This window comes from Ascaphus truei, chromosome 10, assembly GCF_040206685.1.
Source record: "Ascaphus truei isolate aAscTru1 chromosome 10, aAscTru1.hap1, whole genome shotgun sequence".
In the NCBI taxonomy this organism is placed as follows: domain Eukaryota; kingdom Metazoa; phylum Chordata; class Amphibia; order Anura; family Ascaphidae; genus Ascaphus; species Ascaphus truei.
This window is the reverse complement of record NC_134492.1, coordinates 21467865-21495447: the sequence shown is the minus strand read 5'-3', so window position 1 is coordinate 21495447 and position 27583 is coordinate 21467865. Positions and strand designations below refer to the sequence as shown.

The window sequence follows — 27583 nt, the reverse complement described above, 5'->3', positions numbered from 1 at the left end:
TGTGGGAAATCATAGATATATGATAATTAAATAATAGACCATATAATTAAAGCACTGCAGCAATAATAATATAAATAAAGACGCAGACATTGCATCCACTCTCACTTTCCCACCCGCTGAGCAAATACACACGTGGCTCCCCTGCTGCAGAAAACCACGCCCCCTTTCCCTATCACTGCCGCCCTGCGCGTGCGCCGGTGACGTCACTCAGAATCCCATTGATAAAAACGCCGAGCGGATGCCGGCCGCGCGGACAGTCTGGGTTCAAGCTGAGTGTTGAGCGCGCGGTTCAGCCGGCTGTCCACCAATCAGGGGCGTGCGCTGGCGAGAGCACGGCTGGTGCTGTATGTGTGGTCGCACCGTGCGCCCTCTGCGTGTCACAAGGTGATTGGGGGTACGCGGGAGTCGCTTCAGCCATGGAGTCTGCATGCTACGTCCAGTCCCACCCGTTCCGCGGCCACCTGCTGGGCACGGACCCGTACAGAAGCCCAGCGGCGGCCCACCCCCCCAAACCCGCGCAGGACAGGAGCGAGCCTCCCCGGGCTCAGCAGCAGCAGCAGCAGCCCTGCAGGATCATCAGCGACCCCTGCACCGGCAGGTCCTACAGCAAAGGCAGGCTGCTGGGCAAGGTACGCACAGGGGCGGGGCGCGTTGTGGGGGTGAGGGGTATTCCCCCTCATTTTTAAGGCTTTTGTCCGAATCAATTAGATAATGGCATGTTCTTGTATAGCGCTGCTAGTTTTACGTAGCGCTTTAGAGACATTTTGCAGGCGCAGGTCCCTGCCCCGTGGAGCTTACAATCTACGATTTTTGTTCCCGAGGCACAGGGAGATAAAGCGGCTTGCCCAAGGTAACAAGAAGCAGGTTCCCCTGCTTCAAACTCGGTGCCAGTCAGTTTTTTTACTCACTGAGTCGCTCCTTCTCCCTGTTGTAAGCTCTTTGGGGCAGGGACTCCACTTCCACAATGTCACTTCTGTCTGAAGTGCTTCTTCCCATGACCTGTTATTTGTATTTATTTGTTATTTATGATTGTCGTGTGTATTACTGCTGTGTAGCGCTATGTACATTAATGGCACTATATAAATATAAAGACATACATGTGCAAACCATGCCTGGCCATGGAGCCTAGTCACAGTGCATGTGACTGCACGAGCATCTACTCATTAGGGCTATTCCTATCTATTGAACGTGCAGGCAAGCCCTGTGCCTCCTGTGTATTAGGGATATAGAACCCCTCCACCCTATATAAATGCCTGAGGTTAAATCCCACCTCGTTATATTTGACCCTTTTGCATTGCCGTTTCGTGTTCTCATATTGGTATCTGTAAGATGTTGTTGCAAGACTTGTGCCTTTAATACCGTATATAATGTTTAACACAACTTAACCCCATCGCTGCCGATGACTCCCTGGTAGTCTTTTCAGCCGTTCTTGGGTGACCAGTTTCATTGATCCTCCTGTTTTCTGTCTTGGTCAGGCGAAGGGATCCCTCCCAGTTCCCCCTTTCTTTAGTCCATCGGTCTGGCCTGTTTGTGATCCACATGTATCCAGGCTATACAGTTACATTGTATCAGGCTGACCCCAGACCTGATCAGTGAGAAATCACTGCTTTCCAGGGGATAGTCACTGGACTTCTCCATTTACAACCTTTATCTTTCTGGGGCTTATAAGAGGCCTTCCCTTTATCAGCATGAATGTGGCAAGGTTTCTGAATATTTTGCCAGTTGTATAGATTGTTTGTGGCTCTGGTATTGTCACCTTTTTGTTGATTTGGACACACCAGTTGTCACTGTAACCACTGATTGGAAAGCATTGTCCTTGATCTGGGACTTGTTGCCATTCTGTGGTTTTTTTTTTTTTTTGTCACACGGTCACTTCTCCAGGGTTCTGTTCATGTTGCGTCTTATTTGGGGTGTGCATGGTGTATAGTGTTAAGTGATCTCCAGCCAATGCTGGTGCACCACATCCACTCTAAAGCCCGCATTTCCAGTTTGTCACCAGAGCCCAGTGCAGGACTGAAGGGGTTAAACGAATACCAAGGCCATGTTTCTCACCTTTGAATTGTTGCTTGTTCCTCTGGCAGCGAATGGGGATAATCGGGGTTCATTGACATGGTGGGTGGGGGGGGGGGGGGGTGGGAGAGGAGTGTGGTTTGCAGTGTGGATATGATGCAGCAGCGGTTTGCTGTGAGTGGATGTGCTGGCATGCCCGGGCATGGTTCTGTGCACATGGCATTCCTAGGGCTAGGTGTCACCCCCCAGGAGCTGGGCTCATCCTGTTTCTGCATTCCTCTGTCTCCTGTCTTGGGAATATAGAACTCCCTATATAAATGTCTGAGGTTACATACCTACTTATTATATTTCACCCTTTTCCTGACCCGTTTTCATATTGGCATAAAACCTGATTTGTTCTGCATTAAGTATCATGTATAATGTTCAACCCTACTTAACCCTTCCTGCTGCCAAACGGGACTGCAGCATAACTGCTCCTCATTATGTCGCATGCCCCTCTGATGGGGTTTGTCACATTCACACATGGCACCATTCAGGCTGGTTTTAAAACCTCTTTAGTTGACGCTGGGAAATCCTGTTCTAACCTTTTGGTATTCAGTGAGAAGTAGATGCAGTAGTTAAATAAAGGTGGCTTTTTATGGTGATAAGTGGGGTTTATGGTAAGTGGGGTTAACTAGTAGTCAAACAATTCTTCATGCAGCATATTTAAATACTGTGCATGGGGAAGTGGGTTAATTAAGCGTTCAAGCTCAACATCCCCTGTTGTATAACCAGAATAGATATGCTATTTATGCCATTACCCAGGAGCCTGATTTAGTCGTGTGCTCCTTTGGTTTGTAAATTAAAAATGTTCCATAACCTTGAGGTGTGTGTGTCACATTTGCTGTTGGTATTCTGCTGTATGCTATCCACGGGGGTTAGTGTGTCTACATCTACACTAGACAGTTCTTGACTTGCCTCTTGTTTAATTGAAACTGCAATGGCTCCCCACCACATTTGCATCTGGCTGCTATTGTCTCATCTATTGCCGTAGGCAGAATGTGAGTTGTGCTACATATGTCACTTGGATGTCTTTAACACCTCTTCTGTGCTGTTATCAGAGCTTTAGAAATTGTAATTTGGTTAGTGTGCGTGGTGCTGTACTTGGGTTAACACGTTTGATATCACATGGGTCAGAAAAGCATTGCAAGGCAAACCTACAGAATGTTCAACTGCAAAATAGTTTTATTTTTATATCTAAATGTGTATTTCTTTGTCATGGCGGCTTCCTAAATGACTAAATTAAACCAGTCTTATGTCACAGATCTGCTTTCTATATGTTCACATGTTCTGACCACTGCCATGTGTTTTCCATGTGCTTGTGCTGTATCATGAGACCTAATCGGCTAGAATCAACAGGGAAACGGAAGTGGAAAATGTTTCCCAGTATTGCAGGGGCTTAAATTTTAACAATTCTATACATGCATCTACACAATGTATTGGGGACCATAGAGCAGACAATCGGTCACAAGGAAATTCAGTGCTAATGTCTGCCTTTAGTGGGTGAGCCTGGCTTGAATCCCAGTGTCCTGTTCCTTGTGACCTTGGGCAAGTCACTTTATCTCCCTTTGCCCTGGTCACCAAAAATAATTGGCTATATCTGCATCAAACTAATTGTTCCTGCAAAGTTTTATGTATCTGGTCAGCGCAATGCGGAGCACAAAATAATTCAGTGCGAGGTTGTTGCAACGTATGACATTGTTGCAATGTATGACACGTGTTGGACTGGGCTTGATTTGGTCAGCTCTCCAGTGCATGAGCAGTCAGCTGATTTTGGTTCATGCTGCTCTGACCCAGTCCACAGTGCAATCTTGGTATAATTACAGCCACTGCCCTTATACATCAATATACTGAAGTGATCTTCACAATGCTTCAGTGCTTACTAAATTATTTAAAATGGCGTACTGTGCTAGCATTTGCACGAAGGGGGTCCCCTGACTGTTTGTTTTAGGTAATAACTGAATACTTTTGTATTAAGGCTTTTGGTGGCATGTGAAGCTTTTCTTGCCATGTTCCGGGGGTATTTGCCTGGTAATCGCTACATGAGCAGCACTCAGTGCTTACAGACTTTATCTCTGTCAGAATCGTTTCAGTGATTACCTTCTGCCTTATAGATGTGCTCTGCCATGCCCTCTGTTCTTAGGGGGAAGACCTGATGAATTTCATGTGTCTGTTTTCCAGGGTGGGTTTGCCCGCTGCTATGAAATGACAGAGGTCTCCACCAACAAACTTTATGCAGTCAAAGTCATCCCACACAGCCGGGTTGCAAAACCTCACCAGCGTGAAAAGGTGAGCACATCTGTTATCCACAGGCTCCAGTGGTTCGTGGCAGGATTGAATATACATCCTAGTGATTATCTTGGTTTTTACTTTTTAAATGTTAACCTTTAACCCCCTTGCTGTGAGGGAATTGCAATTTTTCATTTCATCTTTAAAGCGGAGCCTGGAAACGTCCACCTATTTTATACAGCACTTTTGAAAGCAATGCAAGACCTAAAATAGCGTGTTGAAGATTTGTTTTGTCAAAACATTGCATTAAGGGAGGCGTTCTGCTTAAAATAGATCCGGGAATTATAGAAGGACACACCTAGCCTTAATAGGCCTATAGAGTCCTATAATGAAACTTAATGCTACTTTCAGTACATATATAGCAAGAACAACGGTTTCAATATGTGAAACTGCAACACCTGCATTTCAAAACTTGCTTCAATAAACTTTTGGAAAGAAAGATGACGTCTTTACAGATTTAGTTTGATACTTAAAAAAAAAAAAAAAAAAAAAGCGTGCTAGTCTGAACCATTTAATGAAATGATTTAAGTAAATGTATTTCTTTATTTTTAAGATTGTAAATGAAATAGACCTTCACAAGGAACTCCATCACAAGCATGTGGTCAAATTCTCTCATCACTTTGAGGATTCGGAGAACATCTACATTTTTCTGGAACTTTGTAGTAGGAAGGTGAGTTTGTTTTGTGAGGTGCGTCTGCCTTCTATCTAGACTTGTCCTTTTGTCAGGAAAGTGTTAACACGGGTCTTGTCCAAATGGGTTGTCAAAAACACTTTCCCTGCAAGAGGCCTGCAATAGTGTTTCATGAACAGGTTAGTTTTCTGACTGTCGGAGCCTTGGTTAGGAAAGTGTTAATTCGTCTGCTTTGTCAGTAGACTCCTGTTGATGGTGAAAGTCTCTTGTCATCCCTATGATTAACGCCCTGCTTCCTGAAGTTGCCAAATTAGCTCCTTATTCAGATGATTCTCTGTAGCGTAATGCTGTTTCCGGCTTTCTTTCGCTATGACTGTCGTGGGAACCAAAGCGCGAGGTTCTCTTCCCTTCCCCATTTACATTCTCCACTCGGGCAGCCACCACCTGGTAACAGCCGTGAGCATGGGCTATTAAAGAAGGCATGTTAAAATCCCATTACATTTTCTAACAGCAATACCTTTTATCTTATTGGACCTTTGGTGCAACACCTTGCAGAACCTTCTGATACCTGGGCATTGCTTTTTAATTTTTTTTTGTTCATAAAGGTAAATGCAGGTATTTAGTTAAAAGGGCATGTCTACATAATGCTCCTTTTATATAGGACTAATCCCTTCCCTGAAGACCATATTCTCTTGTTACACAAAGTATACAAGGCTAAAGGTTTCCATTGGCTTTTGTTTTATCGGATTCATAACATGTGGTCATACAGGGCCTTCAAGGCTGAATTAAAAAATATATATTCAAATACACCTGTGTACTGTAGGCTGTTTATAGAGGGAAATGAGAGGATGTGCGATGTGCCCAGAATACGTTTTTGTTCATTCCAGTGTTTTGCATGACCTCTCCCTGCCCAGAGTAAGTAATCTAACCTGGGTTCCAGCTGTCACACCCCTGCACAGGCTGCAGCTGCTTCTGAAGGGTCTCTGTAATCTTGCTGGTCAAAGTAAATTCCAGTCTTATTTTGCCATAGCTCAGTCATTGAATGTATATACAGGTTTCATATGCAGAGGACATCTGGAAGAAATACAAAAGGCCTACTATATAACCGTTTATCCCTTCCACTATCTGTTTGTACTATTGCAGGGACTGTTGCAGCAGTAGATAAAACATTTTGTTAGTGACCTGTTAAGAATGCCAGAGATAACCATGACGAGCTTTCATTGTGCTTCTTGGGTTTCACAACCTGTGTATATTTTTTATATAGATAAATACTGTGCCTGACAGGAAATCGGATACGATGTAAACCTGTTTTATATGCATGAAATATAATGGTAACATTGGGCTATTGGAGTCCCTGCCATACAGATTTTATAATCCCGTTTTTATTTCACGAGCTCTTCAACTCTGCGTTTGACCAGAGTCCATTGGCAATGTGGTCTCATTATTCACTGAAGGCGTTAGGCAGTAGATTGGTGGTTAAATTGTAACTGGGGAGGGGGGTCCCTTTGCTTGTTTTCATTAGGGTTTCTCTTCCGTGTCTCTGGGTGTTGATCCATTTTGCTGCCTCATTTTTCATGTTTTGAACATGTCCATATACTCCTGCTGCAAGCACGAGCAGCATGTAGATTTCACTCTTTAAATGATGTTTGTCCCTCCTGTTTCCAGTCCCTTGCGCACATCTGGAAAGCGCGACACACACTTCTGGAACCAGAGGTGCGGTATTACATGAAACAGATCATTTCCGGACTGAAGTATCTACACCTTAGAAACATCCTACATCGGGACCTCAAATTGGGTATTTATACTTGCTTAGATCTGTGTGTGTATTCTGACAGACAGATACACATAGTATCCATATATAGTGTGTATAATAAGAGATGATTTTGTAGGATTGATCCCCCAACTCCCATAATTCTGTCAATGACAATTTGTAAGGAGGGCTTTAACACCTTATTTTCTGAGTTTAATAATCGGCCTAACTTTTTCATTTTTATGTCCACAGGTAATTTTTTCATCAGCGAGAGCATGGAGCTGAAGGTTGGGGATTTTGGGTTAGCTGCCCGGTTGGAGCCTCTAGAGCAGAGGAAGAAGTAAGTCCTTGTGGTGGTCTGTTCTTCAACACTGACATACTAGAAGACTTGTAAGAACCACTTGATCCCATGTGTATTGGGGGATTCTATAAAGGGATGTGACAGTCAGTGTATCTATGACTGTCAAGGCCAGTCGATCTACAATGTCTGAGAAATGTAGCACCAGTTGTTTCTAGGGTGAATAAGATCAGGCAGTGGGGTGGCCCTGAGACTTTATTTTTTATGCTGACCCCAATACATGCTATGCTCATTTTGTTTGTATTTGAAAATATTTTAGACCCCCTAGTCGCAGAATAGAATTGCTTGACCTTTAACACTATTTGACCTGTACTGAATGTTTGTTTCCTTAACCTTACTCTCTTCGCATTTTTAGGACGATATGTGGGACTCCCAATTACCTGGCTCCTGAAGTGCTTTACAGACAGGGACACGGGCCAGAGTCTGACGTGTGGTCTCTGGGATGCGTCATGTAGGTTTAATTTCTGTATTTGGGTCCCTTCACATTTAATTTCTATCTCTTTATACGAGGATCTCCTTGTCTGACCACAATGTGCTCTTCTGTTACTGCATTTGTACTCTGTACTGTACCAGACCCACACAGAGCAAGAGACTTCTAAAATGTATGTGCATTGTCAATCACTTGCTGAAACGGTGGTTCTTGTGTGGGTGTAGATGCAAAGTAGGGCATGGAAAGAACATGCTGCTTGTTTGCAACCAGCTGTGTTGCTATTTGTATCTGGTGACACAGGAAACTTGTGGCCGTCTCAGCCTGGCATGTACCTGCTGTAGTTCCTGCGATAAGTTTCCGATGTGTGTGCATTTATGGGTCTGAGCAATGGAATTGTCATGCCTTGATAGATTTGAGCTTTTCACATCTAGGTCATGCTTAGCTAGTATTTGGCTTGTACGATCAAGGTCTTGCAAAAACAAGCTGCTTGCATTCATGCTTTAGTGTTTTAGGTATTAATCCATTGGCAAGAGCCCCCAAAGAATCCTATAGTGATTGCAGATTGTGACCTTCAAATTCACTTAAATCCAGACTAGATCATGGCCAGTTTTGAGCCGCAATAACGTCAGACATTCCATTATACAAGGAGTTCTAGAATAAGTGTTTAGTGTAGTACGTGGATGTAAAAAGTACAATTCCAAGATTATTTGGAGACAATGTAACATTAAATGGTGTCTCAGAGTTGCATTTTAATATACTTTTGCTCTGGTGCTTGGATTTAAGGTTTATTTTGTGCTGTATTAAAAAATATTTATGGTAACCAGTCATTCTGCAAGTTACTTCGCTCATGCAGTGACACTCGATACCTTCAATGTTACAAGGTCTTTATAGCATTTGCACAGATATTGTACTTTCAACTGCATTGCTTCTTGGACAAGCCCATGACTCCATGTTTCATTCCTCCCCTACAGGTACACCTTGCTCTGTGGGAGCCCACCTTTCGAGACATCGGACCTGAAGGAGACGTACCGCTGCATCAAGCAAGTGAAGTATACGCTACCCGCCTGCCTCTCTTCCTCTGCCAGGCACCTCATTGTGGGGATCCTGAAACGCAGTCCCGGTGAGCGTCTAACGCTCGACCAGATTCTGGACCATGAGTTCTTCACCAAGGTAAGCCCCATTACCCGCGTGATCCTGCCTGGGTGTTTTATACATCTAAGACACTATAGCCTACCAGCTCTTGGCTGGCCCTGGATTATGTGTAACCCCTTATTCTTTGCACTGTTGCTGATTTCCCTACCCCACCCCCAGCAAGAAATAGGTTTATGAAATTATTAAACTATACTTTTACCCCTTTTCTAGGGTTATACTCCAGATAAGCTTCCCCCCAGTAGCTGTGTGATGACCCCGGACCTGCACCCACCCAATCCTGCAAGAAGCCTCTTCGCTAAAGTTGCCAAAAGCTTGTTTGGCAAAAATAAATCAAAAAGTGAGTGTAAATGATTTTTATTTTTTTTCCTTTATACTTCCACTAGTCATAACACACACCTCACTGGCAAAGACCTATTTCTTATGCTTGCAGAGTAAAGCACTACCGGTGTTAACTTTGCCCCATATGTTTATTGTAGGATGTTGTCTGGCAACAAACGTTTGCATTGTTAGAGGTCATTATACGGTAGGAGTCCGTGAGAGAAACAATCAGGCCAAGATTTCTCCAAATAACCTAGCTCTAATGATCAATAAGACCACTTGCTTAGATGTGTTGCCCTGAAACATTGGCGTCTATTGTTCTGTAGAGCCTAACCATACTAGCTTGATGGGCGTGCTGTCGATGCCTGTGCACCGCGGTTAGAGGCCCCCCGGGCTCTTCCGCGCAACAATTTAACCGATTGTCGGGGGAGAGCATGGGGGCCTCTGAAACTTTCCTTCACCTGCGCGATCTCTTCCTGTCAGTATCCTTCCTCATGGCGTCTCGTTGCCGTGATGTCATTCTGAGTCTTGTCATGGGGCCCCTGTTGCCATACCAACGGGACACCGCATGACGTCACAAGGTGTCCCATTCTCATGGCGACACCGTTTGACGTCGAGGCGCCATGAGGAAGGACACGTACAAGAAGAGATCATGCAGTAAAAGGCAAGCCCCCTCCACAGAGCCCCGCAATTTTCCTAGCCGTTCCTGTATATAAGATACAGTATTAAAACCTGGATTTCTTTTCCCCCCTCTCTGCCTGCAGCAAAGAAGAGCTCAGAGGAGAAGGATGACATCTCTAAGCTGGTCACTGGCCTGGTGAAAACCTCCATCTGCCGGCAGCTGAGTTACAAGACTGTGGATGGGAATGAGGTGAGGAGGCTGTAGTAATGTGTTGACTGGAAGGGAACGGGTGGGGCGCAGACATGACTGCATCGTATTAACTTCCTTTGACTCTGGACAGACTGTGGGGGTGGCTGACATTTATTACTGATCCCCAGACGCATGCTTCTCCCACTTTCGTCTCCTCTCAAGATAACCCTTTAACAGTAGTCTTTCAGAGCTCAATGTTGCTGCTTTCTGGCAGGGAAGAAATAATGGAATTCTACTGTTGCTGGGACTACATGTTTAGTTAAGCCTTATTACAATCTTCCCCCTCACCGGATGCACCTAAATTACACTTGTCATCACAGCTTCCCTGTAAGAGTTTATGGGTACACATGACCTTTAGGACAAATGGGTTTGGAGATCATGATGCCTCATTCAGCTGTTGGCAGATGCCTTTGACTGCACTCTCCTAACACTCCTCTGTGGGGTTTTCATTCAGATTGCCCCAGTAAGTGGTCACGCGCTCACTGGCAGCTCCAGTCCTGTGGAGACACTGACAGAAGAGGCCTCTGGGAAATCTGTGTCAAGGTCCATTCGTGGGAGCTTGGTCGGCAGCAGCGATGGTAAGAGACTACTCGGCACGGCCCCAGATAACAGGCCATTTAAAAGCAAATTGTTGGCCTCTGGCAGTTAGTTGATGGGTTAATTAAAACCATATACTGGAGGGAATAAATGATACAAAATGTACAGCGGCATGTCGCCACATCTGCACAAACGGGTGTTTTAAAGTATTTGTCCCACTTCTACACAAGTAGGTCTATAGATAATACCTGATGCTCTTTGATAAAGGTACCTAAGCCATTTACTGCCAGATGCGTCAGCAGTGTTACTGGCCATTCTGAGAGTCACGGGGTTAAAGGAGTTTTGTTTATAGCAGCTGTAAGTGAGATACATCCGGGGTACAGTGTGCAATGGGTAAACATCATTAATATTGTATTGCTTCCCTTGATCTGACAGCGTTTGAAGATGGTGTCAGTGCATCAGGGGTGATGGAGACTGCCCTAGAGGTCCTGAAAGACTGTCTGTCTTCTATGCCAACAGGTAATTATCCTCCTCTCCCTGCTGCCCTCTATGTTAAAGCTCTTAACTCATCACCAGAAGAGCCTGCAGTGCATTGTAGGTCTGTTACAAGCCCCTCTGGCAGTGAAAGGGCTCTGGGGGTCTGTCTTCCCTTCGAATCCAAACTGCCCATTCACAGCAGAAGAGCCATTATAAGTGCTTCTCTTTCTCTTCCAGTGGAGGGCAAACCCACCAGCCTGGCCATACATGAGCGGTTTGTCTGGGTGAGCAAGTGGGTGGATTACTCTAACAAGTACGGCTTTGGTTACCAGCTGTCCAACCGCAGTATCGGGGTCCTCTTCAACAATGGGACTCACATGGCGCTTCCAGCCAATCGCAGGTAAGGAGCAGGACATCATGCACCCCTTATGTTAACATTAGGACCATTTCAATGTAGGCGATCCAGCAAATACTTCTTGGGTAGGAAGATACTTCCTGGTAATTGATGGTTGGAGAGGAGCATTTTGTTTTCGGATGGCATTGAGGTTTGTCATGAAGTGATATCAGTTAGTGATCCAACAGGCGTTGAATGTTGAACATATGAAACCTCATGAAAAATGACCTGTGAGTGTTTGTAAGCACTCCAGTCTTGTATGTGAAATGCCCTCTTGGACCATTACATGGTATCACTTTAGACCGACTAATGCAGCTACTAGAACTTTGATCTAGACCAGGGGTGGGGAACGTCAGGCCCGAGGGCCGTATAAGGCCCTCGAAATCATTTGGTCTGGCCCTGCTAAGGCAACTGCTATAACCGGGGTCGCGCTAATTTAAAAAAAATGGCCGCCCGGCGCCCGATCGGGAGGAGGTGGTGTGAGGCGCCGGCAGCCCTACACGATCCCCAGCAGCCACCGTACTAGCCCCAGCAATCCCCCAGCAGCCACCGTACTTCCCCCGCAGCATTCCCCGCACTTCCCCCATGCTTCTCCAGCAGTTCCCCCCGCACTTACCCCAGCATCCGCCCTACACGATCCCCCCAGCAGCAGCAGCAACTACCAGAGGTAGGGGGGCGGGGTTCTGTGCCTACATGCCTGCCTGTCTGTGTCTGTATGGCCCGCGAACGATGTTATAAATATCCAAATGGCCCTTGGCAGAAAAAATGTTCCCCACCGCTGATCTAGACCAATGGTTTTCAGACAGGTCCCAACTTTGAGATTGTATTCACTCCATCACTGCAGAGCTGGGCAGGACAGTGCTTGTTATGCAGTGCTGACCTTTTCAGCATGTAAGGGGGGGGGGGTGAGGATTTGACCTTTTTGTTTGCATATCTTTTATTACAGCTGCCAATGGCCGTTCTGCCTTAGTGGGTGGGGGTTAGTGGGGTCTAATAGAGGCTTTTAGTAAATTACAGGCATGTAAGAATTGTAAAAGAAAAAAATGTAAAAATGGTACAGAGCAGTTTTCTGTTTCAAAATAGGTCTAAATATAATGGACTATATATACTCCATCCCGAGACATACTCTGTCCCACAGCGGGCAGCCATGTCACCTGTTTTAACATTGCCCCTTACTCCCTCACGAGCAGGGCCCTCATTATCTTTGTCCTTATTTGGTATGTCATCCTGTTTATGTAATATATCACTCTGTACCCCGCTGTACTGCGCTGTGGCATATGTTGGTGTTTTACATATAAACGATAACATTTGCATGACAGCAGAGCTGTACAATTAACCTCAATGATGCACGTGCCTACCTAAATGTTCATGTTGTAGTATCAATTTTCATACACTTGTTCGTTTGCCAGAACCTTGGTTGCTGGCATTAGAAGCCCACTGTGCTACCATACTGTAAAAGGCATTATGTCCCCTGCTTATAAAATGATTTCTCCCTGGGAGCCCTGGCAGATTACAAATCACTTCACTCTACAGGGCCTGGCAGGCTGGTTATGGAATATTAAGCGACCTTCCTTAATAAGGATGCTCCAGCGGCTGCACATCTGTTCCCAGTCCAATAATCCACCTTGCACATTCTGACTTCCAGTCCTAATTTGGTGGGACAGTTTACAGTTTAAATTAAAGACTAGGCCTTTTTAGGAATCTCCAGTGTCTTTGGGGCAGAGTCTGGAAATCAGCGAAGTCTGCTGGCTGCCCTTCTCATCAGTTATTATCCTCCGGCTGTGGGTGACCAGGACAGGGTTTACATTACTGTGCCTGCCTTTCTCCATTCCTGTTGCATTGCTCCCACTGACCTAATTACCAGTTTCAATATGAGATGCATTAAACACCTAAAATAGTAATGGTAAATGTGAGGTGCGTTGAGTCCCATTGGGAGAAAAGCACTATGTAAATATATGTATTTTCCTCTGTATGCAGAAGTTTACGGCGTGGTTACATATGGCAAAGCCATACTTTACTACATGTTGCTAACACTTGTGGGTGCAACGAGTCAAATAGAGCTTAGATTATAAGCTCTTTGGTGCAGGGACTCCTTTTCCTAATGTCTGAAGTGCTTATTCCCATTGTTATATTCTGTCATGTATTACTACTGTGACGTGCTATGTACATGGATGGCGCTATAGACGCAGGCATGCAATATACAGATTATCTGAGGCTGTGTAGGAAATGGGTTGGTGTGTGCCTACAATAAGGGATTTTAATGTTGTCCTTTTTTCTCTTGCTCAGGAATGTTCACTACAATTTGACAAATAGCCGCCATTTTGTGTTCCCGGCTGCCTCGGTCCCGGAACAGCTTCAGGGCCAGATGAACATCCTCAATTACTTTGCCTCGTACATGGAGAGAAACCTCATGAAGGTGAGCAGACTGGCATCACCCAGCACTGTCCCCATGGTCATTATTAAGTGTCGCAAATGGGTTCAGCATTTTATCCGAAAGTCAAATTCTTCATCAAACCATCATTGATGTAAAGTATTTGTTAGAAGATCTTTCTGTGTACATAATGCTCATACTGAATCCAGTGTGTTAATGGTGCAGCTAAGAGGTACTGTGCCAATAGAAGGGAGACTCTGCTGTTAAGACTTGCTGTTTAATTTGCTTAGTCTGCTGAGAATTTGCATTGCAAATACAGGCCTGGCTGCATGTGAGAGCTCTCATATTCCCCAGCATCAAGAAAATGTCAGCTTCTCTTACTATACATTGATTTCCATCTTCATCTCAAAGAGAAACATCTAAAACAAATGAACTGCGCACTGTTAGGGAGGTATAGGTCAGGGGTGACCCTCTGAGCCAATAATGCGTTTATCTTTTAGAAGGGCCTGTGTCATGAGAACCTCCTACTCTTTCATCTCTTCTTGAATGTGGAGAGGTGACATTTTTATAACCTTGCTTTGTTCATAAAGGGTGTAGGGTAGGTGTGGTAAATCCTGTGCTGTATGTAGGTCACTGCTGACTCCAGTGTTTCCATCGCACACTAGTTCTAAGGCCTCGGTCCCGCTGCGCTCGTTGGCGCGGGCGGCCACACGCGAGTTCCTCACCAGCAGGGGAATCCTCCCGAGCCGGTCCCCCCTGGCGGCACAGCGCACTACACGCTGTGGCGCGTCAGCCGCTATGGGACACAAGAAAATGGTGTTCCCTAGCGTTGACGCGTCACGTGGTGTGGCTGTGAGCCAATGGGGAGGTGAGGCTTCGGGAGGAGGAGAGGCTTCGGGGAGCGGGGAGGAGTGTGGAGTGAAAGCAGGTGAGTGCCTGTCTGTGTGTATGTGTGTGCCTGAGTGCGTGGGTGCCTGCCTCTGTCTGTGTGTGTGTGTGTGTGTGTGTGTGTGTGTGTGTCTCTGTTGCTTACCATCAGGAGCTCCAGCCCGAGTCCGTGGAGGGAGGGGGGGGGAGAGTAGCGGGTCCCTCCGCTCAAGCCACGCCCCCCCTCCCTGTCAAACCTCCCACTCCGTCTGGCTCCCGCTCCCTACAGACCGCATATCGCGGTCTGTGTATGTCAGCGCACCGCCTGTCTGCAGTGCGGGCGCGCTGACTCTGGGAGCGGGGCCTTAGCCTTAATGTCTGCTTCTGCACTGATGTGCTTTTAGTTTTGGCAAAGCATTCTGGGTAACCATATGCAAATGACCCGAGAGCAGTTGGAAAGCTTCAATCCCTCCAGGAGTTAATGGGATTAGATCACAATTATAGTGGAGTAATTCATTTTATTTTGCTGTGACTGGAAAAAAAAAAAGACGATCTCAGAAATGTAGCACATTAAATCACCACAAAGCATATAGAGGCCTAACAATATCGTAATTGATTTTATTGGTATATGGCATTGCACATCACATGTACAGTGTCATTTTCTACCTGTAGAGATGGCTTCTTTATTTTATTTTTTGCAAGCTACCTTTTCCATTTTGAAAAGTTGCTACAACTGGCACCTGATTTGGGTTCACCCCCAGGTGGATCTATTAATGTGGCAAGGGGGCAGAGGGACTGGCTTTAAAATAATCTGGTGACAGGTTTATTGTTTAAGTATCAGTATTTGCACCCTGGAAACGGTCAGTCACTTGCTCCCCTGGGCTGCATGGATCAGTCTTGGTCTCTAAGAGCCTCTCGTGTTGGGGAGTGGTGAGGTACTGCTCCGACAGTTTCTAGTGTCAGACGTCCAGGAATGCCACGGAACCAGTTGTGCAGCGCTGAGTGGAGAACCAGTAGAATGATTAGAGCACTAGAATAAATATTATTCATATTGTAAATATTTGTCTTGCCTGCCCTTTCCCAGCGCGCAAAATAATTCCTCATCTAGAGCATGGTTTGTTAGTAGTTAGAAGTCCCGTTTGACTATTCTTAACTGCTGGAATACAGGAGGGCAGTCACACAATTGTACTGCTCTGGTGGTTTTTGTATGCTGCTTTCACCCTGTACCATGACAGCACAACCTTATTCTGGTGTGCGTTATTCGATATAGCCACTTACATGCCTGTTTTTGCTTTTGTAGGGTGGGGACTTGCCGTGTCCTGATGAGGAGGGTCGCCCCCCCTTGCTGCTTCTACAGTGGGTGAAAACAGAGCATGCGCTGCTGATGCTTTTCAACAATGGAACCCTTCAGGTAAGAGGAACACGTTTGACCATTTGTCATTTTACACCAAACCACTGCTACAAGAGGGACCTTCATTGAAGGTCTATGGTTGAGCGTCTCTCCTGCATATAGTAACATAGTTCTGAGCACCACACATTTTTCTGGTCTTCGTAACCTTTTACTGCCCATCTCTGTTCTGTCCCCTCTGACAGAGAAGGGGTTAAATCTGAATATTCCAAAACATAGATTTAATTTTGCATCTGTATTGCATTGGTGAACATTTAATGCCCCTTTGTTACTGTGATAAAACAAGAATGTTTCATAAAAATGCCACTGGTAATTGTACCTAAGGTGCCTGTGGTTTCTGCCCTAATCTCTTGATGTCCAGTTTGTGGGTATTAATGCCTCTGTGCAGCATTGGCTGATTTAACATCCGCTTCTTTCTTTTTCCAGGTGAACTTTTACAACGACCACACTAAGCTTGTCCTCAGCAAGCCCCAGGACTCCTACCTGCTCACATATATTAATAGGGACCGTAACTCCCAGACCTTCCTCCTGAGCTCCTTGCTTGAGACGGGCTGCAGCTTGGAGATGTTCCACCGCCTCAAATACACCCTGAAGCTTCTACAGCAGAAGGCAGAGTCCTAGATTAGCCGGCACTCGGCCTGCGATCCTTCATCCTTCTGTGTCCCTACTCTTGGTCACCATTGTGGGGCAGGAGCCCATGTTGGGTTTGACTTTTAATGCTGATATCAGTGGGGGACTGACTTTGCCAGGTAGTCCGGTGATGGCTTAATGCCGATTTGGAAGGCATGACGGTTTTGTGACCACTGATCATATAAGCTCTTGATCAGTCTTTGGCTATACAAGAGTTTGATTACAATCAAATGGCTCATCAGAGTATTTTAGTGCCACAATGGCTTGTTATAGAAACTCCACGCACTGAAATCATTCCTAAAGCTGTGGATTTGTTTTTTGATTGCCAAATACCTACAATGACTTTCAACCAAATGTGACTGTTCAAAGGCATATCATATAGTGGTTTGTGTGGGGATGTTGAAATGCAATGAGCTGGAAGTGGGATCTCCATGGCCTTTACAATGTACCTTCACATGCTGTGACTGTGGCGATGACCTCAGATCACCATCCGTGCTGCCATCCTGGTGAGGTGATTTTTGCCATAATCTGGAGTGAGAAGTCACTGGGTGTCTGGGGCAAGAAAATGTTCCTCAAACTTTGAAACCCAATCATCGGTATGGAGACCTGGAACACATTGCAAGACCTTGATTGAGGGTCTTTCTCACTTAAATGGTTTCCTGATTTGTGGTCCCCTAGGGGAAATATTTAGACACGAAGCAATGGCATGAGGCAGCAAGGTAATCCTTTGGGGCTGGCCAAAACAAAGGATTGGTCTTCTGCAGCACAGCAAGACTTAAGTTATTGGCTACTGTCTCTTGGTCTGCAGTGATCTGTTTGAGATAAGGGGGAATACCAAGGAAGAGCTCATTTCTGTGGCTTTCTACACCTTGCCCTCCCCCCCACCTTAATAGTCTACTTTATACAAAGGAGCAGCTGCCTTCAGTGGGTCGGATATTCCAAAATTGAGTGCTCAAACCCACTGAAGTCCGTTAGCTGCTGCCAATTGGCAGCCAGACACGCGTCCATATGCGGACATGCATATCTAATCTCTGCTCTGCGCAATGTAGTTGATGTTCCTAAATGCTTACAAAGTGTGATAATCAGTCCATCTTGGACTGTGACCTGAATATTCTGTTGGAAGGGAACACGTTTGCACCAAAATAAAGGAGTTAACACTTGGTACAGTACATACTGTAATCAAGCAAAGAGACACTAAGGTTTCAGCTACATAATGTAATGACTGAAAAGCATTCTGCGTTCCTCATTCTGCGTTCCTCATTCTGTATTCCAGACTTTGCTGTGATTTTGTTTAAATTATGCAGCGCCTCTTCTGCATAAATTGTCGTCTTGCCTTGGAGAGAAAATGTGAAACGTAGCAGATACTGTAGCTGCCACCTTTCCCTTTCACCAGTGAAACCTAGTTCATTTTGGCTTTGGTAAGGAGTGCACTTTAAGGGTTCTCGGTATTGTGGCACTCTGGTTTAGTTGTCATGGTTACAAATTTTGTAATGTTAACTTGTCCTATGGCCCTAATATTTTTCTAACCCCTCTGCTTCTGGCTACACTTGGCACCGTTCTCTATATACTCCAGTATCATATAAAATCACTACCAAAGGAATGTTTTTTTTTTAATTCTTTTTCATTTGTCCACACTTGCTGTGCAGCATAAGCGAAAAACAGCCTGTGATTTACATTTATTTATTTTTCCTTCACTAAAATGTAACTTAAGAAAACAAAGATTTTGTTTTGGAGGGATGGGGGCTTATTCTTCATGTATCTATGAACTCCTCTACCAAAGACCCTTCAGTGGAAATAGAAATTGGTGCTGCCACTTATAGTGCTGCAAAGTCCTTAAGGCACTTTCAAAAGTTGGGTCTCATCAGATTTCTTTGAACGCTACATAGGGGGCAGGTCTGTCTCCAGCTTTGCAAGTGTCTAGCAGCAAAAAATCAAGGCTGAGCCAAGAATTTATGCTTTTTTGTTTTTGTTTTTTGGTCTCGCCCCTCCGAAAAGCCGGCTTAGTAAAGGCTGTTACTTGAAGATGAATTCCCATCTTGGAATTCTGTGCTTGGTTCCATGGTACTGACCCCCAAAACTCTGGGGGTTATCCTCTTTAAAGCTGTTATTTTGTTTATTCTTAATTATACAATTTAATGTATTAAGTTTTATTTATATGGAATTATTTATTTTAAAATGTATGGTGTTTTTTTCCTCTTGTAAATTAACACGTTTATTCAAGTGAACAGATTGGAGGTGGATTAAGCTGTTTTATACAAAAGCAACAGAAATAAAGTAATTGATCTCGAGCTGTGTATTGTTTAATATTTTGTGTTGCTGCTCACATTTGCAACACGGGCAGGTTATCCTTTGAAGGAGCATTCCAAGGCCCCCCTTTCAGCATTGGTGGGGGAAGTGGAGTGTCTCAGGAGCAGAACAGGTTTCATATCGGCTCCAGGGGCCCCCTGCTTCCTGAGATACCGGAGTGCTGCCAATACTTCCTGGTTCCTACATGTGCAGCATGGGAGATTTAAAACGCCATTTTGTTTCCCCAGCTGCGGCTGGAACCGGGGGCACCTTTGGAGGTAAGTATCTTAAAACAGTGGGTCCCCAAAGCTAAATTAACATGATTCCGCTCAACACCCCCCTTCTTCCAAATTATGCTGGGGGGAAAAAATGTAGGTGGATCCACACTTAACACCTAACTCCCAGCATAATTGTTTCTGGGATTAAGGAACCACAAGGTAGCTAAAGAAAAGACCTAGAAATTATATCTGACCTGAAGCACAGAATTAGTGATGTGTTGAAGTGCGTCAGAGACCAGCTCTCCCTACATGTCCCCCACAGAGGTGTTAATTTCTAATAACTGCCACAGGTTATTGCGTGATGTCTGGTAAAATGTGGAATATGAGGGGGATGGTTTCAATAGTGATGTCGGCATTAGAGCAATCGGGAACAAATGTTACATTTGGCAACTATTCACACCTTTAACAGCAGACCAGTGTAATCTTTGCTTCAGATAGTTAACACATGTAGCTCTTCTCTATGTTCTATGTATTTTAGCCTAGCAGTTCATATGGGTTATTTATTAACGAAAGAAGCTCCTTGAAGCCATGGCATGGAACAGAAAAGTAATTAAAGGATTTTTCAGGGACAGTCATTTCAATGGATTTCATTTTTGTTTCAACTGGTGAAATCAACAAGTGTGTACAATAAGTTAGGCATCAAATGATCACAAAAAATAGTTCTTCACGATGTTGGGACTTTGCTGTCGGCGGCTTCCTGACACTGTTCTGGATCCTGGATTCACATAACTGGTGCTGTTAGCCAGTATCCTGTGCGCATTGGGCCCTGGCTGCTAAATTCGCTCTGTATTTGGCTGGCGCAGACACTAGGCTGGTTCTAACTGTTAAAGCCGCAATGTATGGAAATGTATTTAAGAAAAACACGGGAAATTAAAACATTGATTTTATTTTTATTTTTTCCTAGTAAGTGAGCCTATGATGTGCATTTAATCAATGGGCAGCAAACATTCCCCCCCTCCCCCTCCCCCATCATATAAACCATAACAGGTGCTGGTTTAATCTCTCCCAAAGAAACTAGTACAAGCATGTGTAGATATAAGCTATGGTGGCATAAAAAAAAGTAAGGCACTGCATACTAAGTGTGAGATGTGCATCACAGGTGATTATATTTTCAAGAAGCAAAACATTGAATATCCTACATGTGTTTTTAATAAATCTCTTCTATAGCATTAGAAAATAATGTGTAAAAGATTCAACGTTTTAATGCTGTTTTTAATCAGTTTTAATAACTGAGCATCCTTTGGTTGCGGTAGCAGGTTGGCACACCTCCCCAGCAGTGGCAAATATTTGGCAACAAATATCACAAACGGGAAAGAATTGCAGTGTGCCCAGCAGGAGAGACTGTGCTGCAACAGTAGACGGTTACCGTAGTAACATGGTTACGTTGTATTTGAGGCATTCCACCAACTGAAGGATTGATTCAGTGTTGGCCATTACGAGACCCCAGAGTTGGATTTTTGCTGATTGGCAGCTTGGGTAATTGGTTTTCATTAAAGGTAATCAAGTGTTGCATATATTAAAATATATTTTCTTTAACGTGCTGTGAGTAATGTGGCTTTCCATCAAGTAGGTCAAATTAAGGAGGAGCTTAAAGTATCTTTCAATTAACTCCATAACACGAACCTGTTAGGTGCTAAGGGGGCTTTCAACACCCTGAAAGGTTCCACCACTTTTGTTGCTGTAGAAGTGTTTCTGGAATTGGTATGTATGATGTGATGACTGTCTTTCTGTAAAGCATTTGTCCTGGCCCTTGGAACACTTGTCATTTTTCATTTTTAATGTTGAAATGGAAAGTGGCTTTTTAAGGTCCCATATAGATGAGTAGCAAGACTTGCTGTCCCTGACGAAGTGAACGAACAAGCAAAAGTCCACGCTGCTGGGGGGCAGTGTCTGCTGCAGGGGGTGCTGGGGTTTCAATGCAAAAGCAGCATTAATCCTTCGGTACCTTGACTGCATGTAGCCCCCGGCGCACACACTGACTGCTTCCCAGTGAGACACAGCGACAGCTACCGTACTCTTCCAAGCCTGTCGCTCACAGCAGCACGGACCGTACACACAAAGTGTGCGTCACATGCACAGGCGTGCGCTCACTATATTACGGGCCTGTCTTGCTACATCTGTGCCAGATGTAGGTGTGGAGATTCATGGTAATTGGCCAATATTTCTGCATCATTAAGTGTACAGATAATGAACACGCTCGCTGGTCTCTGTGTACAGGGGGAGGTGAGCCAAAGGGGTTTAAGTGCTGATTGCTGCTGCAGACTGAATGGTAGGGCATTCACACACCTTGCAAGGGAATTATCCATTTTAAAACCTGTCCTTGGTTATCCAACATATTTTCATTGTGATTTTGTAAATGATAAAGAAGAGGTCCTTACTTAGTCACTTGCACAACAAAGCACCTTGTGATCCTGACACCTAGTGTGCAATTTAATTCTATAGGTGCACAACAACAATTTAACTGTTACCATTTAATCTTAAATGGGTGGTGATGACCCTCCCCCCCCCCAATCTGCACCACTGTGTTGGCCTTTTTCAGGATGAAAAATGATGAACAAGTAGACCACTGCTCATAACGGTGAGCAGATTGCATTGTTACTTTAGATATGCTATATTTTGTATAATGCGCCCTAAGGATAGCTAATGCATGAGAGTTGGAGGCTATTCGTAATACAAGCCATGCACCATAGCCACAGCAAACAGGGATGCATTGGCATAAGTAGCCGAGGCAAAGTTATCATTCTGCTGGTCCCACAGAGCGCGGCTAGCCACCTTCACGCCTTGGTGGCCCATTTGCCCCAAGAAGACATTGCAAACCAGCTTGTAGCGGGGAGGGCTGCGGTCCTTCAGCTTGCTGCGGATGAGGTCAGAAAGGCTCTGGGTCAGATACCCGCTGGTCAGCGGGTTGTATTTAACATCCCCAAGGTAGCTGCTTAGAGTGGTCTCCAGAATCTTTTGGACTCTGCACGGGTTGAACCGGCAACCTTGGTCTGGGCCAGTCTTGTAAGTGTTCTCATATTGGACCTCCTTGATCGGCTGGAACAGGGGCAGCCCTGAAAAACTGACCCGTCCATAATGCATCCAGGGCCCGAGAGACAAGCGCTTGGATGGACTCACTGCGCACAGGGAGTTTTTGCGAGAAAACGGCACGTTCAAGTTGCTGACGATGGAACTCCTTCGGGAGTGGATGGGGGGGCGCTCGTCTATGCTTCTCAATCGCAGGAGAGGCCGGGGGGACACGTCAATAGAGTGGGAGCTGCGACGGGTGGAAAGAGAGGCTCTCCTCATATGTGATGTCCCCATGTCCTCTGCACCCACTGCCTGGTTGAACTGGGCCAGAACCTCCTCGGACAGAGGGGGTGGGTTTCCTGCCATTGGCCAAGCGTGATTCCTGAAAGAGATGGGAGATGGGATATGTTGGGTTGTGCACTCAATATTTTTAAGTGAAAATAATGAATTGGGGATTATTTATCAAGGTATCCTGGCTGTAAAATGGTGCAAACCAGCATGAGATTTATCACAGACAAATATCCTATAGAAAGAAATTAGATTTATTTTCTTGCCCCAGTTTTGCAACCAGAAAACTTTGATACATAGCCTCCCTATTGTGTACACAATATATTTATACAGGCATTCCCCGCATTAACGTACGCAATGGGACCAGAGCATGTATGTAAAGCGAAAATGTACTTAAAGTGAAGCACTACCTTTTCCCCACTTATCGGTGCATGTACTGTACTGCAATCATCATATACGTGCATAACTGATGTAAATAACGCATTTGTAACAGGCTCTATAGTCTCCCCGCTTGCTGATAGGCGCATGCGTGAACTGCCGTTTGACTATTGGGCGATATGTACTTACTCGCGAGTGTACTTAAAGTGAGAGTCCTTAAAGCGGGGTATGCCTGTAGTTACTTGATAGAAGGTTTGAAATGAACCTATTCTTTGTACTTATCTATAATAAGGTAACAAAATCATCATATCATGATTGTCCAGGAATGACAGGGGAAACAGATCACCCTACCAACCACAATCTATATCTGTCAGGGTACAAAGGAGGGGAAGTCCGCCCTGTGCACTGTTATCGCAGAGCTGCACAAAGAGAGAGCAGATTGACCCAGTGATAAATATACCTGCAGGGACATCCTGACAGACTCATCCTCCCAGGTTCACACATAGGAGATAAGAAGAGCTTGTTTCAATGTTTCAAGTTAAAACATGTTTACCAGTTGCAGATATTGATCGTGGAGTCATGGAACTGGAAGGGTTACAGCTGCAGTCCCAGACTTGTCAAAATAAGGTTTTCTTGGAACTGTACATCTTACACTGTTAAATACTCCAGCATTTTCCTATCTGAGAGAATTATTGATCTAAAATAAATCATCTCAAATTTGTTCTAAATTTGGTCTTGGTCACTGGAAGACAGTCACACTCACCAGGAGTGAGTCTCATGTATTAGAAGACAGTCACACTCACCAGGAGTGAGTCTCATGTATTAGAAGACAGTCACACTCACCAGGAGTGAGTCTCATGTATAAGAAGGCTGTCACACTCACCAGGGGAGAGTCTTAGTCATTGGAAGTCAGTTACACTCACAAGCAGTTAGTCAGTTATTCGAAGGCAGTCACACTCACCAGGAGTGAGTCTCAGTCACTGGAAGGCAGGCACACTCACCAGGGATGAGTCTCAGTCACTGGAAGGCAGGCACACTCACTAGGAGTGAGTCTCAGTCACTGGAAGGCAGGCACACTCACCAGGAGAGTCTCAGTAAAGAAACAGTGCATCTCAGCATTAACAGCCTCATTTACTTTAAACGAAGCCTCACTCTTTGAGGTCATAATAATATGACATTTGAAACTGACTAATCTTTTAGTCCAAACCCGTAAACTGTTAACCATTTGGATCCTTAGATCTTCACAGCATTACCTCTCTCTTTAATCACAGTCCCTGGGATACAGCATGTGGGGAAGAAAGTGAAAATAACAGCTATATAGTTCAATATTTATTAAATGGTGCCTCTTAGTTTGGATGGCTAAACTAATTGAGTCAATCTGGCGCATAATCCATACCCTGCCTGAATCTCCAGTGGAAAGAGCTAAACAGAGCCCTACAGTCCCTGGTCATCATTATTCAAACAGCTTAGAAACATATGTTCAATCAGTGATCTTACATCAGGATCCCTTCAGGTTTAGCACAAACACTGTAAATGAGAAAAATACCATTGGTTAAATACTTCCCTGTGGTGGTGTAAGTGGTGGACACACCACATTTCACATAGTGGAACAATCTAAAAACAATTCATGTCAAACCCATGGAGTTTACGAATTTAATTTGTAGCTGTTGTGGTGCCGGAATAAAGCGAAGGTGGCATAAGCTGTTGAAATAGGATCTCCCACTTCAGAGGTCAATACCGTTACTACATAGCTACACTTGCTGCCTTAGTTTAAAGACCCAAATGCATGATAATACTCTTTATTCACACGTAGCATGGACAGCGATTGCATAACTGCACATTCAGTTTGCAGTCATAACAGATCCCTACTTCCAAGAGCTTACAATCTAATTTGATGCCTCAGACAGAGAGAAGTGAATTGCTTCATCATAAGTTGCTGACATGACATTCCGTGTTCATCCACTTCAAAGACAGCGCTGTTACAAGCTTACTTGATAAGGATTCATTATGCGTGAGACAGTTCTGTGTATACTGTACATGCACCGTATATAAAGGATTAACCCTTTCAGTTCTGGCCGTAGCCCTGTAATGAGTTGCAGGCTCCTTCAGCACAGATAGAGCTAAATCAGGCGTGGGCATCTCCAGTCCTCCATGGCAACGAACAGGTCAGGCTTTCAAGATATCCCAGCTTCAGCACAGATGGCTCAATCTGTGGCTCAGTCGAAGACAGTGGAAGATTGAGCCACCTGTGCTGAAGCAGGGATATCCTGAAAACCTGACCTGTTGGTAGCCCTTGAGGACTGGAGTTGCCCACCCCTGAGCTAAATAATAATCAGAATAATGACAGCGACCTTACCTGACAGCGTGATTAAAGCGTGCGGCCCCGGGATTTTCTCTGCCTGTTACCTAAAGCTCTTCCCAGGGGAGTTCTTATATCGCCCATCAGCCCTGCGCCACGTGCCCAGGCTCGCTATCAGCTCCCACACCGTCCGGCTTAATGTTTCCACAGGCAGCTGTAAATCATTGCCAGCTCAATGCCAGCTGACCGTGTAAGGCAGTGGGGCAGGACGGAGAGCAGGCTACGTGCCACACCGAATACAGAGTCACCCTGGCAACACCTGATGATTTGCCCTTTGTTTGTTGTCCTGCTTTTGTTTTTTTGTTTATCATATGAATGACTAACCCGTGCACCGCCAGAGAGGCCTGTAATACTTTGCTTCAACCTCCATTCACTTCTAAGGTCGAGTCCATAGAAGGACAGGCCGCGCTGAGCCGTGCGGACGCTCAGCGCTGAGCCCCTACATCCTCAATGAGGATGCCTTGAGAGGTGGCTCACGCGAGCGTCCGCAGGCGTGCGGAGGCGCTGGATTTTTCAGCCGACAGCCAAGCTGTTTTTCAGCACGCTGTCGGCTGAAAACATCCAATGAGCGCGGAGCAGCGTCAACGTCACGGCGCCGTGACGTCGACTTCGGTGCGTTGCGGGCGATTGGCCGAGCGACGTCACTGCCCCGCCTCCCTCAGTCTGACCCCCGCCTCCGATCGCGCCCTCTGGCTTGCCTGCATGGGCATGAAATCGTGCAGATTTCAGCAGGCGAGCCTCAGCGTCAGCGCGGCTCGGAACTCCTCACCCCTCTATGGCCCGGGCCTAAGGGAACGAATCTGCCGCAACATTGATGAACACTGTCCTACTTCTCTCCTTACACAGGGAACTAGTGATGAGCGCAGGAGAGGAGCAGGCAGTATTGTATTTATCAGCACAGGAGAGGAGCGGGCAGTACTGTATTTATCAGCACAGGAGAGGAGCAGGCAGTACTGTATGTATCAGCACAGGAGAGGAGCGGGCAGTACTGTATTTATCAGCGCAGGAGAGGAGCGGGCAGTACTGTATTTATCAGCACAGGAGAGGAGCGGGCAGTACAGTATTTATCAGCACAGGAGAGGAGCGGGCAGTACTGTATTTATCAGCGCAGGAGAGGAGCAGGCAGTACTGTATTTATCAGCGCAGGAGAGGAGCGGGCAGTACTGTATTTATCAGCGCAGGAGAGGAGCGGGCAGTACTGTATTTACCAGCACAGGAGAGGAGCAGGCAGTACTGTATTTATCAGCACAGGAGAGGAGCGGGCAGTACTGTATATATCAGCACAGGAGAGGAGCGGGCAGTACTGTATTTATCAGCTCAGTAGAGGAGCGGGCAGTACTGTATATATCAGCACAGGAGGGGAGCGGGCAGTACTGTATTTATCAGCGCAGTAGAGGAGCGGGCAGTACTGTATTTATCAGCACAGGAGAGGAGCGGACAGTATTGTATTTATCAGCGCAGGAGAGGAGCGGGCAGTACTGTATTTATCAGCGCAGGAGAGGAGCGGGCAGTATTGTATTTATCAGCGCAGGAGAGGAGCGGGCAGTACTGTATTTATCAGCGCAGGAGAGGAGCGGGCAGTACTGTATTTATCAGCACAGGAGAGGAGCGGGCAGTACAGTATTTATCAGCACAGGAGAGGAGCGGGCAGTACTGTATTTATCAGCGCAGGAGAGGAGCGGGCAGTACTGTATTTATCAGCACAGGAGAGGAGCGGGCAGTACTGTATTTATCAGCTCAGTAGAGGAGCGGGCAGTACTGTATTTATCAGCGCAGGAGAGGAGCGGGCAGTATTGTATTTATCAGCGCAGTAGAGGAGCGGGCAGTACCGTATTTATCAGCACAGGAGAGGAGCGGGCAGTACTGTATTTATCAGCACAGGAGAGGAGCGGGCAGTACCGTATTTATCAGCACAGGAGAGGAGCGGGCAGTACTGTATTTATCAGCGCAGTAGAGGAGCGGGCAGTACCGTATTTATCAGCGCAGGAGAGGACGGGCAGTACTGTATTTATGAGCGCAGGAGAGGAGCGGGCAGTACTGTATTTATCAGCGCAGGAGAGGAGCGGGCAGTACTGTATTTATCAGCGCAGGAGAGGAGCGGGCAGTACTGTATTTATCAGCGCAGGAGAGGAGCGGGCAGTACTGTATTTATCAGCGCAGGAGAGGAGCGGGCAGTACTGTATTTATCAGCGCAGGAGAGGAGCGGGCAGTACTGTATTTATCAGCACAGGAGAGGATGGGCAGTACTGTATTTATCAGCACAGGAGAGGAGCGGGCAGTAATGTATTTATCAGCACAGGAGAGGAGCGGGCAGTTCTGTATTTATCAGCGCAGGAGAGGAGCGGGCAGTACAGTATTTATCAGCACAGGAGAGGAGCGGGCAGTTCTGTATTTATCAGCGCAGGAGAGGAGCGGGCATTACTGTATATATCAGCACAGGAGAGGAGCGGGCA

The 27583-nt window shown here is 45.6% G+C and overlaps 2 protein-coding genes across 7 annotated transcripts; one reads left to right on the top strand and one right to left on the bottom strand.

The window, feature by feature from the left end:
* The first annotated feature begins 225 nt into the window (after window positions 1-225).
* PLK3 (polo like kinase 3) lies at window positions 226-18818 on the top strand. Its single transcript, XM_075616174.1, has 15 exons — window positions 226-629; window positions 4231-4338; window positions 4892-5008; window positions 6635-6764; window positions 6972-7059; window positions 7433-7528; window positions 8479-8677; window positions 8870-8996; window positions 9742-9848; window positions 10303-10426; window positions 10821-10904; window positions 11100-11262; window positions 13543-13672; window positions 15795-15905; window positions 16329-18818. Exons 1-15 carry the CDS (start codon window positions 417-419, stop codon window positions 16521-16523), a joined length of 1992 nt encoding a protein of 663 aa, XP_075472289.1. The 5' UTR covers window positions 226-416; the 3' UTR covers window positions 16524-18818.
* A 1212-nt stretch (window positions 18819-20030) lies between these two features.
* DYNLT4 (dynein light chain Tctex-type 4) lies at window positions 20031-25329 on the bottom strand. Of its 6 annotated transcripts, none has more exons than XM_075616171.1 (4): window positions 25128-25329; window positions 24168-24298; window positions 23325-23451; window positions 20031-22487 (listed from the first exon to the last, which is right to left on the bottom strand). In XM_075616171.1, exon 4 carries the CDS (start codon window positions 22469-22471, stop codon window positions 21758-21760), a length of 714 nt encoding a protein of 237 aa, XP_075472286.1. In that variant the 5' UTR covers window positions 22472-22487; window positions 23325-23451; window positions 24168-24298; window positions 25128-25329; the 3' UTR covers window positions 20031-21757. The 6 variants fall into 6 exon arrangements, with proteins under 6 accessions (XP_075472286.1, XP_075472285.1, XP_075472288.1 ...); XM_075616170.1 differs by having other exon boundaries at window positions 24269-24298; XM_075616173.1 differs by lacking the exon at window positions 23325-23451.
* Between the last annotated feature and the right edge of the window lie 2254 nt (window positions 25330-27583).

Coding starts and splice junctions, on each gene's coding strand:
- PLK3 (XM_075616174.1), top strand. CDS start 417: ATGGAGTCTGCATGCTACGTCCAGTCCCACCCGTTCCGCGGCCACCTG. Junction 10,427..10,820: donor CTTGGTCGGCAGCAGCGATG/GTAAGAGACTAC, acceptor TTGATCTGACAG/CGTTTGAAGATGGTGTCAGT. Junction 10,905..11,099: donor TCTGTCTTCTATGCCAACAG/GTAATTATCCTC, acceptor TTTCTCTTCCAG/TGGAGGGCAAACCCACCAGC.